This window comes from Sparus aurata, chromosome 8, assembly GCF_900880675.1.
Source record: "Sparus aurata chromosome 8, fSpaAur1.1, whole genome shotgun sequence".
In the NCBI taxonomy this organism is placed as follows: domain Eukaryota; kingdom Metazoa; phylum Chordata; class Actinopteri; order Spariformes; family Sparidae; genus Sparus; species Sparus aurata.
Window position 1 is genome coordinate 23,814,442 of NC_044194.1, and position 14,870 is coordinate 23,829,311.

At 40.2% G+C, this 14,870-nt stretch overlaps 1 protein-coding gene across 5 annotated transcripts; it reads left to right on the forward strand.

Annotated features, from left to right (window-relative positions):
* Positions 1-671: 671 nt before the first annotated feature.
* Positions 672-14,011, forward strand: LOC115586656 (peroxisomal succinyl-coenzyme A thioesterase-like). 5 transcript variants are annotated; one of them, XM_030425860.1, is made up of 12 exons: positions 672-2,359; positions 2,453-2,643; positions 7,512-7,713; positions 7,804-7,903; positions 7,979-8,169; positions 8,418-8,587; positions 10,952-11,071; positions 11,958-12,040; positions 12,562-12,655; positions 12,770-12,850; positions 13,082-13,223; positions 13,346-14,011. In XM_030425860.1, the coding sequence occupies exons 2-12, from the start codon at positions 2,467-2,469 to the stop codon at positions 13,465-13,467; spliced, it is 1,482 nt and encodes a 493-aa protein (XP_030281720.1). In that variant the 5' UTR covers positions 672-2,359; positions 2,453-2,466; the 3' UTR covers positions 13,468-14,011. The 5 variants fall into 5 exon arrangements, with proteins under 5 accessions (XP_030281720.1, XP_030281719.1, XP_030281723.1 ...); XM_030425859.1 differs by having other exon boundaries at positions 672-2,643; XM_030425863.1 differs by lacking the exons at positions 672-2,359; positions 2,453-2,643 and adding an exon at positions 3,839-4,057.
* Positions 14,012-14,870: the final 859 nt, after the last annotated feature.

Genomic DNA, 14,870 nt, shown 5'->3' on the forward strand with positions numbered 1-14,870 from the left:
TTTCTTAAACCTGATACCTGCATTAATCCATGATGCCAATCGGCAGATGACGAGCGGATAATGTAGTTTCATGCCGCAAAGCATCAGTGGAGCGATCAGCAGGCAAGAGACGACACAAAAGCTTCTCTTTAACATCTCTCTCCAACAACAGACATATATGTTTATTTAAAAATGTGTAACCTTTGTTCGCAACAGAGCCTCGATTGCCAAAAGTTCCAAAGATGTTTTGTTTCAGTTGGAGCGACGGACACAGTTTTGAGTATCTGCGACTCGGCAGCGCCATCTTGTGTCCAGTCCCGTTGATGTTGCAGTGGAAGGACTGACGCTCTCCCAGTGGCATTGGCAGGTAGTGGCACCGCAGTGGCAGTCTGTGGAAACCTGTGGCATGTTCATGGCATCTCCTGGCACCCGTGCGGCAGTTCAGAAACGCAAGAATAATATTAAAACAGGAAAATATAAAATATATAAATAAATATATATATTTGATATATAGCCTAATATGTAAATATTAAATATAAGAATAAGATCAGTACAATATGTACAATATTTTACATTCACATTTACGCTATGGAACAGATATTAGTATATTTTTAGATAATATTAAGAAGTGCAAAACAAAGAGAAATTGTGCAAAACTTGTAAATTAAAATGTGTAAACAAGTAGCTAATTTTTCCCTTATGTTTTTATTTTGTATTCATCATGACTCCATGGCAGTGGTTAAATAAATAGAAATGGCACTAAAAAGTAGAACATACTGCTAAACAATCACCTGAAAGCAGAGTGACTGTCATAACAACAAACACGGACCAATGGGTTTTCCCAGGAAATGTGGCAGCGAGTCAAGGGAGGCGTTTCTGAACTGCCGAGCGGGTGCTCGGTGCTGATGCTGTCCGGAGAGGCTGAACTTGACCCAGTTAAGTAAAGCAGCTGTCGGGTCAGTGTACCCTGTCAAGAGTTCACACAAATTCTTTAACAACTTTGTCTTGGCAGACGACCAACCCGTTTTCTTCCTTTCTCATCTGTGCATACAGTAAGTGGAGCTCACGGTGTTTGCCAGATGGTTTAACTGTACAATTCAGTTTAATTTGTTGCCAATGGCAGAAATGTTTTTGTGCACTTTGAGCTCATTGAGTGGTAGCCAACACAGACCCAGTTAGCCATTATTCGTTTTAACCCTCAGTAGAAGTCTTTGTAAATGATAGATCATTTTGTGCGCGCGCACACACACACACACACACACACACCTCTCTCTCTCTCTCTCTCTGTCTCTCTCACTGTCCAAGACTCTCCTTACCCTAATCTAATATAAAACCTTATAGCCCTGTATTACTTTAAATTTAAAAAAACAAAACATAAGTACATTTAGATCTAGGACCTGCATTAAATTGTGCTCACCCATAGATATCAAACATCTAAATATGGCTCTTGTTGTCATTAAGATCCATGCATTATTCCCAGAGTAATTATCGAAAATGTGAAAAAAAAAAGAAAAGAAGCTATCTCCCACTGTTAAAGAAAGCAATTGAAAAAATCTTGGGTCTTTATCCCTTTATCCTGATAAGTTAATTGGGTCTATTCTGGGTTAAGACTGATACTCCTTCCATGTTTTGAAAATCTGTTCAATAATAGCAAAAGGACACGGGTGAAAATATAACCTCTTGGCGTAGGGGATCATAATACAGTGCTTGAAAAATTAAGCATACACTTAATCATCACAGTATCACACCAAGTCAGTTAAACTTCATGGATATCAATCTGTCCATTTAGGATGCACAAATGATTGTGATTTAATTCCAGCTGCTTTGGTTAAAATGAAAGTGACAACAGGTGCAATGGAGAGGCAAAAGCAAGACAACCCCCAAAAAGGGAAAGGTGGCCACAGACAGTTGTTTTGTCCTTGTCCTTCCTGACTGATTCTCCTCTAGTTTTGTGGTCAGCTATTGTCCTTGTTACTACTGGTAGCATGAGGCAGTACCTGCAGCCCAATCACATTGCACAGGAAGTCCAGCTATGATTAAATATGTTATCTGTCTGCTCAATTTACGATGGACAGGAAGCTTTGTATTGTGAAGCTGTTGGTCCAGAATACCCCACCTGGTTACCAGCTGACCATCCCTCTTCATGTGTGAAGATGGCCACAGCTGGGAGTCATTGGGTCACTACATCAGCAACGCCATTGGGACTGTGAACTGTGTAAAATTCAGGAACATTAATGTAGAATTTGTTGCCGGTATTGGAAAGGTTGTGAAACTTTCCAGTTTCAGAGGATCCCAGTTTTGGTGTGACATATTCTGGGGTTGAACAGATGGGTCTACTGTGGAGCCTCAGACCAGTTCCAGGCAGCAAACCTGGGCTCAGGTAGATCAACAAGGATGGAGGAATTCAGACAATGACAATCGATACAGAATCAGTTATTGGTATCAGAGTTGACTCTTTCCCATTATCCCCAAGGTTAAGGAAGATGAATGTCCAGATTCCCATGGAGGTCACACTCTCAGTGTACCAGTGTCACCAGACTGAGGGCTTCATGGATCAGGTGCCGCTGGCCAGTGTGGTGGTGGAGCGCTGGTACATGGCGCCCTGCGTCAGCAGGATCCCGATCACAGAGGACGGACTCACTGCGACCCTCTTCCTGCCCCCAGGTAGGACCACAGGAGAGTCTTGAGAATATCTGGGCAATTTATCAGTATTATCTCAGTATCTTTATATCTCAGTATCTTCCTATTATATTCTGGATACCTTGATGTCATGTGTTGTGTTGTCTTTTCCTGATTTTAAAGGCTGCATTGCAGTTAATGAATTGTGAGCTTATTAGACTGTTCTAAGTGTTCTAATAGTCACCTTTACCCACTTGAAAAAATATTGATATGGAGGTTTTTGTTAAAAAATATATATATATTTTGCCAGCATTTATGAAGTGCCTTAGAAGAAGATTTAAAAACAAAATATAGAGATACATGTTGTGTATCTGATAAAGCCTAAAAATATAGCAATATTGTTTTAAGGCTGAATCGCCCAGGCTCTCGTCTGTTTTCAAAAGCAGTAAAAACATTCATTTCTGAAATGAGACTGTTGACAACTTGCCCGAGCATTCTAGTTTAGAGGAATTATTTGGGCTGATGATTAACTAATGACGCTAGGACCTTTGGCAGGGCAGGACGGTTTGGAATTTGTATGTTAGCTGACATCAGTTTTATCACCATCGGTATACTGTGGGACTGGTAATAAATGGGGCACAAAGCTTTAAAAATTATGGGTAACAAGTAACCTTAAAAGATGAAGGAATTATTTTTGTAAAAGAGCCAGAGATTAATTCTGTCATAACTGGCTTTTGTTTACCTCAGGGAGGATGTGCATTTATTTTTCTAAAAGTCGACCAAGAGAGAGCCAAAGTCGTGCTTCTTCCAGTTTGTTCCATGAGACCTTCATTCAGAAAAACTTTGTGTGGTAGTGAACGGAGAGAGACAGATCATTTTTTTGGTCCCATCTGAATTGTGTCATGAATCACACATGGTATTTGAGGTAGTTTTCAAAATCATTAAAGTCACGGTTTGTTGTAAAACCAATGAAATATAAGACTGTGAAAATACGTATTTAAAAAGACTACACAGCCAACAGTCGCATTAGTGATTTTGTCTCGTCACCAAAACCTGTAACTTAAACATTGTAGAGTCCCTGCCATGAACATGATAATTGAAGATCATGATGGTAATTCTATGAACCGGGGGGTCGATCTGTCTTTCTTTTTAGAGGTTGCCGTTCTCTTGATAACAACACTAGAGCTTGAATCTTCCGGTCTAGAACTGATAACGCAGGCTCAAGGACAGTGGTTAGTGGTCTGTCCTGGGAGGAGACTGAAACTGAACTTCAGATGGTCAAATAAGGATTCAGTCAGTCATTAATTTCAGATCTTGGGATCAGCAGGTGGTACTGACTAATGACAAACCTCAAGACAGCAGCTCAGAGATCTGTCCTCACTCTGCTCAGACTGTAGGTTTAGTTCATACATGTAACTTTGACGAATAATCTTTTTTGTGGACTGTAAAGTCATATGAGGTGAGTACAGAGATTCAGATGATAAATGTATTTTATGCAGCAGTACAAGAAACCTCTCTGACTCTGTAAATGACAAATTTTTCTGTGGCTGTGTTGAAGGAACTGATACGGAGCCTGGCAGGAAACACAGATGTTTGTTTTACAGCGCATTTGTTTCACTAAGTCGCATGTGTATTTTTAGTTAGTCGGATGTACACTATATTGCCAAAAGTATTCACTCACCTGCCTTGACTCACATATGAATTTAAGTGATATCCCATTCTTAATCCATAGGGTTTAATATGATGTCGGTCCATCCTTTGCAGCTATAACAGCTTCAACTCTTCTGGGAAGGCTTTCCACAAGGTTTAGGAATGTGTTTATGGGAATTTTTGACCATTCTTCCAGAAGCGCATTTGTGAGGTCACACACTGATGTTGGATGGGAAGGCCTGGCTCTCAGTCTCCACTGTAATTCATCCCAAAGGTGTTCTATTGGGTTGAGGTCAGGACTCTGTGCAGGCCAGTCAAGTTCATCCACACCAAACTCTCTCATCCATGTCTTCATGGACCTTGCACTGTCAAGTTGGAACAGGAAATGGCCATCCCCAAACTGTTCCCACAAATTTGGGGGCATGGAATTGTCCAACATCTCTTGGTATGCTGAAGCATTCAGAGTTCCTTTCACTGGAACTAAGGGGCCAAGCCCAGATCCTGAAAAACAACCCCACACCATAATCCCCCCTCCACCAAACTTAACACTTGGCACAATGCAGTCAGACAAGTACCGTTCTCCTGGCAACCACCAAACCCAGACTCGTCTGTCAGATTGCCAGATGGAGAAGCGTGATTCGTCACTCCAGAGAACGCATCTTTACTGCTCTAGAGTCCAGTGGCGGCGTGCTTTACACCACTGCATCCGACGCTTTGCATTGCACTTGCTGATGTATGGCTTGGATGCAGCTGCTCGGCCGTGGAAACCCATTCCATGAAGCTCTCTACGCACTGTTCTTGAGCCAATCTGAAGGCCGCATGAAGTTTGGAGGTCTGCAGAAAGTTGGCGACCTCTGCGCACAAGTGATTGGAACACCTGATTTCAATTATTTGGATTGGTGAGTGAATACCTTTGGCAATATAGTGTATATGGCATGCCAAATAGGACAAAATTCTCCTGGTGTTTAGCACTGTCAGGTATTATGTATATACAGTAAACTTAATGTAATGGATAAAGCTGATGCCTTACATGACGATCACTGGTTCAAGGTGCACTGTGACTCTTTCATATAGTGATAAGACTGTCACTCAAATTAATAATAAAACCGTTCCACGTGAATGTTATTGATCATCCTGCAAATGAATTAAGTTCTTCAAAAAACACAGTATTTAAGTTTGAAATATTTAGATTTTTGTATTACTCTTGGGACTCCTATTTAAAGGGATATTCCGCTGTAAATTTAATCCATGGTCTAAATCACCGTGAAACTGTGTTAGACTCCCTCTCGAGAGATCAAGTTAGCAGACCGCTAATTTACGGAGTTTTATCAACCTCAGAAACGACCGCATGACAACAATACATTGCAGTAAATGGGTCAAAATATAAACCGCCACCAAAAAGCCACAAATAATGTTCAGAACAGCACCAAACTTCAGCAACAGTACAAATAAGGTCTCAGCACATAGTCCGGGGCATCTAACCTCCACTAGCTTAGCTGGATTTCTACTGAAAAGCTGACAAAATTTACCACTCTTCTGCAGCAGCTTCCTCTTGACTGGAAGTCCTGACGAGTCGATTACCGAGTGCAGTAGAGTTCCGCGGCTCATGGATGAAAATTTATGATTATGACTCCATTGAAAAGCAATCAAAGTTCATATGTGTCTTACCTGCCAGTTTAAAACAGTTATTATCGAGAGCGGACAGGGAAAAGAACGGAATTGAGCATTTCTAATCGCACTCTGCAATTGTTGCGTCGGGACTTCCCCGACCCGGAAGCTGATAGAGAAGAGTTGAAATCTGTTTTTAGCTTCCCAATAGCTTCCCTAGCTAAGCTAGCGGAGGTTAGATGCCCCGGACTATGTGCTGAGACCCTATTTGTACTGTTGCTGAAGTTTGGTGCTATTCTGAGCATTATTTGTGGCTTTTTAGTGGCAGTTTATATTTGGATCCATTTACTGTAGTGTATTGTTGTCGTGCGGTCGTTTCTGAGGTTGATAAAACTCTGTAAATTAGCGGTCTGTTAACTTGATCTCTCGAGGGAGTCTAACACAGTTTCACGGTGATTTAGACCATGGATTAAATTTACAGCGGAATATCCCTTTAAGGAGCACCATGTAGTTTTGGTGAATACATTTTAATCAGAAGAGAAAGATCTTCATTTACTGATTTTTATATGCCTTAACAAACTAAATAAACAAACTATTTGTTTGACCTCAAAGGACAACACAATTTCATACTGTTTAACTTTGTTTATATTTCGCTGACCCTGCCACCTTCCTAGCTTCAAACAGTGTTCTGGGGGCCTTATTTTCCTCTGAGAACAGTTTGTTTATCACTTATGTAAAAAGCAGATATTTCCGAGTTTGTGTTTCTTCACCAAAACGACATTGTGCCCCTTGTAAATGTAAATAAAAAAAAATGAAATGATTGAAAATAAATTTTGACCTCAATCGAATGCAGCACAAGAGACATCATATTTACAGTTCAAAGTGATAAACTTGTGCAGATTGTGTGTGAATGTATTTATGTTTACAAATGTGTACAGTCATGATTATCTTTGCATAGTTTGCATCTCTTCTCCTTTTTTATATTGTAGGTCTGTAAATTGTATATCTAAACTGGTACTGAAACAAAATTACAATTGCAATTTAAAAGCTTACCTACACTTGTAGAACATGTATGTCATGGCAGCCTTCAGTTCCAATGGTTTCTATAGCTCTAATTTTTATTCAATGGAATGTGAGGCACACATGGAACTGCTTACACAAAAAGACAATTTATTGTATGTCTTCTGAAAATGTGACCAAGTCATCAGGCTCAACAATCTACATACAGTAATTTTAATATTTGGTTAAATGTCTCTTGGCCATTTCACCTCAATAATGTGCTTTTTCAGTGAAGTTCAATGGTAAGGTAAAACATTACATACAGTGTTTTTACACTGAGTTTATAAACAGCATTAAAAATTTCTCCAAACCAGTCCCTACCAACCCCCTGCAAGAGGGCTGTAATTAATTAATTAATTAATTAATTAATTAATTATTGTGATGTAATTATTGTTCTTTATATATCTTTCAAGGTGCTTAATAAATAAGATTTGACATTATTCACATGTTGATGCTACAGTGTGGAGAAAGACTATATTTTTCTTTGTTTGGGTGGTGTGATAGCATGAGACGGAGCCAGAAAGTGTGTTTATCTAACAAAAAGCATGAGAGTTGGTAACCCTGCTTTTAGCCGTTTGTACAATTTTTGTGCTCAGTTCAGGATGGACACGAAGCAGTGTGTTGTGAAGCTGTTGGTCCAGCCGTCCAGAGGACTTGCTGATGAGAAGTTTATCGTCCTGGTCCAGAAAGCACCACCTGGCTTCCAGCTGACTGTCCACGCCCTCCACAAGTGTGAAATCGGACAAAGCTGGGAGGCATTTGGTCACTACACTGCCGACGCAACAGGGGCTGTGAATGGTAAAGTTATGTTTTGGTGAAACTCTGAAATTGCAAACCAAAGAATGAACATCAAATAAGGAATAATTGTTCATGCCTTAAACTTTACAGTTTCAGAGGATCCCAGTCTGGGTGGGACATATTCTGGCGTTGAACAGATGGGCCTACTGTGGAGCCTCAGACCGGTTCCAGGCAGCAAACCTGGACTCAGGTGGGTCAACAAGGATGGAGCTGTGGTAATCAATACTGAAACAAATTGAATGGACTCTTTCATCTCATCCCTAAGGTTAAGGAAGGTGAATGTCCAGACTCCCATGGAGGTCACAATCTCAGTGTACCAGGGTCACCAGACTGAGGGCTTCATGGATCAGGTGCCACTGGCCAGTGTGGTGGTGGAGCGCTGGTTCATAGCGCCCGGCGTCCGCAGGATCCCGATCACAGAGGATGGACTCACTGCGACCCTCTTCCTGCCCCCAGGTAGGCCACAGGAGAGACTGGAGGGAGTGTGCATCAGGTGTGACACTCTAAGCAGCAGTGACCATTAAAGTTAACTTCAGCAGTTAAAGTTAGTCACAACTAGCTGATATTGTTGGAATGACCAAGTGAAAGAATGAAAAAAGTGAAACCCTCTAAAAGGGTTCCATTAAAGTGATCCCAGAGTTGCAGGAACCTCAGAAATATACAATAAATTTGTTTAAACTATGAACAGTTGTTGTTGCCTGAAGGACCTGGACCTTTCCCTGGCCTCCTCGATCTGTGGGGGGGATCAGGGAAGTTGGTGGAGTACCGTTCAGCGCTGATGGCCTCTCACGGCATCGCCTCCCTTGTCCTCGACTACATTACACCTAAAATCACTATGGAAACTGGGCGGATGGTGGACCTCCAGTACTTTGAGGTAAACTGAATGAGCATTTAAATGACAGAAAAATGTTATCTTTGGTCAGAATACCCCAACATAACTCAAGGATTTTGTTAAACCAGACAAAGACAGTATTTTAACATTGCAGTTCCCTTGTCTCAGAGTCAGTGGGTTTTTGGTTTAATGCCTGAAATAAGGTCTAAGGTAAACACAAGCTTAAGAGATTTTCATGTTTTGCTCTGTGACATAAATTACAATCAGTTGATACCAAACGTTTGAGTTGTAAGGCATTTAAAGGGGGATTAACTGACAAGGGGCTAAATTAAACTGCAGAGGTTGTCAGGGACATTTGAATGTCATCACACTGAATGCAGAGACTCATCAACTTCTTTGTCCACCTTTACGTGCAAACTTCAGCTGCAAACTGTTATTGATAACATCCAGCTGCGCATACAGGGCTATGAACTCAGCCCTGCTGACATTTTTCTCCAGAAGCTGCTAACGAGACTAGATGAAGTACAGTGATGTCAACACAGTTATAAAACTTGTCAAATTATAAATTCTCAATCATATTAATGTTTTTAAGGAACAGAGATTGCCACAGAGATTGCCTGGGTCCCTCATTTATTTTGAGGAACCCAGGGTGATGCTAATGGGTTAGCCTACAAAAATACGTCATCCCTGCACCCTCTATTAAGTTGTTGGGGCCAACATTTCTAACACATGTCATCTCTAACTGAATCAACTTCTTTGTATTCACTGAAACAATCCCCACCAGCATCCATACTTTTTGGAGGAAACACAAGCAGCCAATCACAGTTCTTGTTGTCCTCGAACCTTAGTCCAACAAATATGACATCAACCTTTAAAAAATCTACTATGGATAACTTTCTATAATAAAATATACATTTTCACTCGCATAAAATAAAGAAGACATGGGACGCCCTGACATCAGGCTACAGGTCATGAACTGCAACCTGCATACCGGTTATTGTCATTTATTTTTGGTGTAAGGTAGAGATAGCCTGTCTGTTATCTGTGTGTATGTTTCCGTGTTAATAAAATCATAAAAACTTGTTCAGGGGTTCATTCAACCTCACTCAGATCAAAGACTGCTCAAAGTTGAAAGATAGTGTGTGACCTGATGTTAAACCAGTTTATACTAATATTATTACTACATTCTTACTTTTACAATATACCAATCAAAATGAGTTGGGGATAAATGGGTGCATGGATATGCAATAAAAGTCAAATGAAATGTGTCGCATTATTTTTAGAGATCAAAAATAAACCGAAAATAAAGTTTCAGATATGTCATAGAATAAACAATCAAGTGAAACACTAAAATATCCTGAACTACTTTTGAGAAGTGTATAGATATCGTGCACAGGGTCTGAGGGAATGATACGAAATAGTGCAAGCTTCAAGAGCTAAAAAAAGTTTTTAATAAAAAGAAAGCTAACCAATCCGGGCATTGGTACATAGAAGCACTACCCATGTTCTGCGAGGTGAAATCACTGTTTCTATCAGAGTAGTCTGGTGTATTTTAAGACACCTCAGATGAATATTAAACCAGCAGCTGAAATTGTTTTGTCATTTAATGTACTGTAATACAGGGTGATGACAGACATAAACAACAGGTCCTCCATTCTCATGAGATGACATGTGACATCTGTTTCACACAACTTGATTGGTTGATGCCTTTATTTGCGTTGCGAAAGCCAAGAATTATTGACCCTGTCGTGGAAAAGATTATGTCACTTTTTTGCTGTGTAAGATTAGTTTTGTCAGCAAATACTCATCACACAAATATCAGAAAATAGAAACCAGAATAAATGTTATGGTCTGTGACAGAAAGCAGAAGATTTTTTATAAACACGGAGAGCCACTTTCATCCGGCTGTGTTAAGTAAAGTTACTTTTAATTCATGCAGCCAAAAAATTACTTATTTAAGAAACACCAGTGTGATTTTCCTACCAGGACAGATATGCGAATCATTTTTCAAGATTCAAACAAGACAAAAATAACTTAACTGACATTCTTAAAGCATGACTGCACAACTAAAGTCACCTGGCACTGAGAGATGAGAGTGAAAGGTCACACCCAGATTACTACTGCTTCAGAACAACAGACCAGCTGCCAAGTGTAATCAGAGCTGGTTTATGGTAGTATGTTCCTACTGATAGACAGACAGACATTTTATGAAATCGGAAACTAACGGTTAAACTCAAACCAGTTGTCACTGTCCCAGGATTTACACTGCAAGAAATGCTTTATCCTCTACAATAGCGAGGAAAATAGTTTATATAAAGATGAAAATCCACACAAGCTTCAGCAAATTGTTCAAACCCTGGCCTCTGTGTTACTGCTGGTTGTTTTCTGACATGTTCCCTGTTGCAGACGGCCTATAAAGTCCTGGAGCAGCACCCTCAGGTCCTCAGCAGCAGGATCGGCATGTTGGGTCTTTCAATGGGCGCCAGCATGACCCTCAAAATGGCTGTTTACTCCCAAGTTATAAAAGTAAGGATTCTGCAACTGAAAGTGAATTTGATTGTCTTGACATAGTTTAACATAGCACCACTTGTTCAATACAGTTCAGGTGAAGCTAACAGTCAGTGGTCAGACCAGACAAGTGACTCAACAAAATCCACTTGCACATCCTAATTCGATGATTGATGACCGTGACTACCCGGAGGTTTGTGCTGTGGCTACTGTTGGATGTGGCTTTCCCTCATAAAGGTGCTCAAACTAAAGTAACAAGCCTGTTTTGAAAATGTAAGGAGTAGAAAGTCCAGATATGTGTGTTCAAATCTAGAGAGGAAAAATCAGAAGTACAGATACTTAAATACTATCTACTTGAGTCCAGTAACAAAGTATTTGCACTTCGTTACTTCCCACCTCTGTATGCAAGTACAAACTCATCAAACGACGCCTCAGAGCTGCAGACAGACAGCTGTGTGTCATTCAGGTGACACCTGAGAGGACGTCTCATTTCATCAAATGTGTTTTTTTGAGTCTTGCGTTATTTCTTGGCATGTTGATCTTCCATTGGAGGAACTCGGAGAGAGAAGACAAGGAGATATTTAAGACAACGTGAAGCACTTTCTCGCTGACGACAACAAAAATCTGGCGACAATTTACTTAGGCCCCGCAAGTGAATCCACTGTATCTCAATGATTCCGTTAAAAAAAAAAAGAGTCTCCCAGTTTTCCACAATAATTAATATCATTTAACTATTAATTAATTAACATTCTTCACCATGTTTTGATTTGTCTCAGATTTGATCAGATACTGTTTCCACACACGGTTTATTTTCACACATTAGTATGTTGTATAGTTTCCTGTTTTGCATCACTCATTGGATCTTTGTTGTTTACAGTAAAGTTTTGTCGATGTGATCTCTCAGCTCAGGTGTGCGGTGTCCTTTGGTGGGAGTCATGTGCAGCCGGTAGAGGGATCTGTGGAACAAATGCTGGGTTTCTATCATAAGTAAGTTAATCTGCTGTTTGTAATTTAAAGATTTATGTTAAAATAAAAATATGTATATTTATATGTGTATGTTTAAAGTGGGGCGGCTGTAGCTCAGTGGGTAGAGCTGGTTGACTGGTGATCAGAAGATTGCTGGTTCAAATCCCGGCTCCCCAGGGCGGGACTGAGCTGCATGTCAAAGTATCCTTGAGCAAGATACTGAACCCCAAAGTTGCTCCTGATGTGCAGTTGGCACCTTGTGTGAAGGCAGCCACTGCCATCAGTAAGGGTCCTGCGATGAACTGACGACTCATCCAGGGTGAACTGGATTTGGCCCCAGTAAGCCCCGCAACCCCTTAGGGGGGAAAAGCGGCAACATCCCGCGACCCTCACGGATAAGCGGAAAAGATAACGGAACGGAATGTTTAAAGTCATGGAAAGAAAGAGGAGGAGGCAGCACACTTGAATCTGGTCATTTGGTTTTGGTCAGCAGTAACTCAAGAAGATGATGAAGAATTAAAAAACTTTTTTTGTCCGGCCAGAAACTCTGACAGGATTCGTGTCACTGAGGAGAACGAAGTGATCTACAGAGATCTGTCTCTGCCGATCCCCTCCGACCCCTCACTCAAAGTGGATGTGAGTCGCACCAACCTTTTACAGTTCGTTTCAGCAGTTGTCTTTCATATTGTTCTGTCATATTTGCATTTGACATATCAAAAAAAAAGCTGAAATCCTTCTGCATTTGAGCAGGTGGGACGACTCAAGTGTCCTCTGTTGTTGGTTCTGGGTGATGACGATCAGAACACTCCCGCCTATGAGTCCGCAATGGACGTGAGTTTACTGATTTGATAAACATCCTGTGTGAACAACAAGTGAATGACATTTAGACTTTTAATTATTTCTATAATTCGAAAGATGTCTTTGAGAAACCTACAGTAGCTTTGCTCAGTAAAAACAATATTAAAGTTAAAATACATTTCTAAGTTATATTCAAAGTGTGCAATTTAAAAATTTAGAAAAAGCTGACAGAAATGAGATTATTTTTTACTTTTGTTTTTGCAGATGAAGGAAATGATGGAGCGGGCAGGGAATAATCACCTGCTCACTATCCTGTTGTATCCAAACGCAGGTCACATGATTGAACCGCCGTACATGCCGTATGCTCGAGGCGGAACCTACAGAACACTTGACACACATGAGAGAGGTCAGTTCACCTTCAACCTGAGGAACTGTAGATGGTAACCGAATCTGAAACTGATTGATTTGTGGTTTGGAGGCCAAAATCAGGACTTTAGACTTGCTGTCTGTTTCTTGTTGTCTTTGCAGTGAAGGTTCTGTGGGGCGGAGAGACAGTGGCACATTCTCGGGCTCAGGAGGACGCCTGGAAGAAGACGCTGGTCTTTCTGAGGGAGAATCTGTTTGGCAGCACAAACCCTGGTGCACCTTGATTGTTCCATCTGTAACCAAGGAAACAAATAACAATTATACAGAATGAAAGGTTCAGGAAGTGAAAGTCTCATTCAATTTTCACCAAACTATCTTACATGCTCATAGCTTCAGCTAAAAGCTTAAGATTTAACTTTTGAGGAAACTGACAATCCAATCTGCAGCTCAGAGTGATTCAATTTTTAACTGTGTTAATATTGGAGTAAATCAGAAACATTAGTCAGCATTCTTACTCCAAACTACAATGATATTCACTCTGTGCCTGTTCTCCATGCCAACAATGGCAGACGCTCGTGGGTATTGTAGTATTTAAATTTGACTGCTAAATTAATAGAGAAAACATGATTGCTCGGAAACAAAGTTGAATAAAGTAAAACTACTTGGAATAATATAAACTTCTTGGTTGGTTCCATCATTTGGGAGACTCCTGTGTTTTTGTGCAAAGTAACATCAAGGATTTCTTTGAAAGAAAAAGAAGAAAAATTGTGTCAATGGGAATGTAGTGTAAATAATAAAATACTGAATAAATACGAATGTCTCTGAGAATCAAATTTTTATGCATACATTTAATTCTTGACCATTATAATACAGGCACAGACATCACCTGTCCTGTTTTGTCATGTTTGGTTCGGGAGCTATAATGCAAAATATGTTATCTAGTTATGGCAGAAAGTAAAATAAGCTGCCACATGACATTTTTGCAGTAGCTCAATATCTGAAAATGTTCAAGGCCCCAAATTTTACAAGTGTTCCAAGTTTCATGCTCTTATAAAAAATGAAAGATTTTTCCGTTTCTTCCAGACTAACAGTACAAATATGTATGTCTATGACATTAAACCACTGACTGTAATGTCTTTGAAAGTTTTTTAGACTGTATTATGCGACTAATGTAACATTTCATCATCAAAAAGTTTCAAGGAAAATAAATAATCCCTCTTGAAAAAATCTATTGTTGAAAATTGTTAAAAGCCTTTTTTACTTTTAACTCTGAAGCTGTATTTAGAAAGATCTGCGGTGCTCAGAACCAAGTAACTCCTGGATGTGATAAAGCTACAGCTTCGAATCGATTAAGATATTGTAATTAATCACATTATTGTCCATAGTTAACTCTGGATTAATTTACCCATTTTTTATGGACAGTGAAATCAACCTCTCACATGGTATAGATGTGGCAGATGTTGCCAAGTATACTTGCGTGCAGCATATAGCTATGTGTGTGCCTTCATGTTTGGACCACCACTGCTGGAGACAGCCCTTCATTCCAACAGTGGGCTCTGACCTGTAGCGCTCCACAGCATTCTCGATACAGTCCTCCTCTTCATCAGAAGAAGACTCTGGGGCAAGCATGATCTTTGCTGAGGTGGCTCAGACATTGCTGGTTGTGCCGTCTGTGCAGACCTGTCCT

Coding starts and splice junctions, on each gene's coding strand:
- LOC115586656 (XM_030425859.1), top strand. CDS start 2,467: ATGTCCAGATTCCCATGGAGGTCACACTCTCAGTGTACCAGTGTCACC. Junction 7,904..7,978: donor GGCAGCAAACCTGGACTCAG/GTGGGTCAACAA, acceptor CTCATCCCTAAG/GTTAAGGAAGGTGAATGTCC. Junction 11,072..11,957: donor TTTACTCCCAAGTTATAAAA/GTAAGGATTCTG, acceptor GTGATCTCTCAG/CTCAGGTGTGCGGTGTCCTT.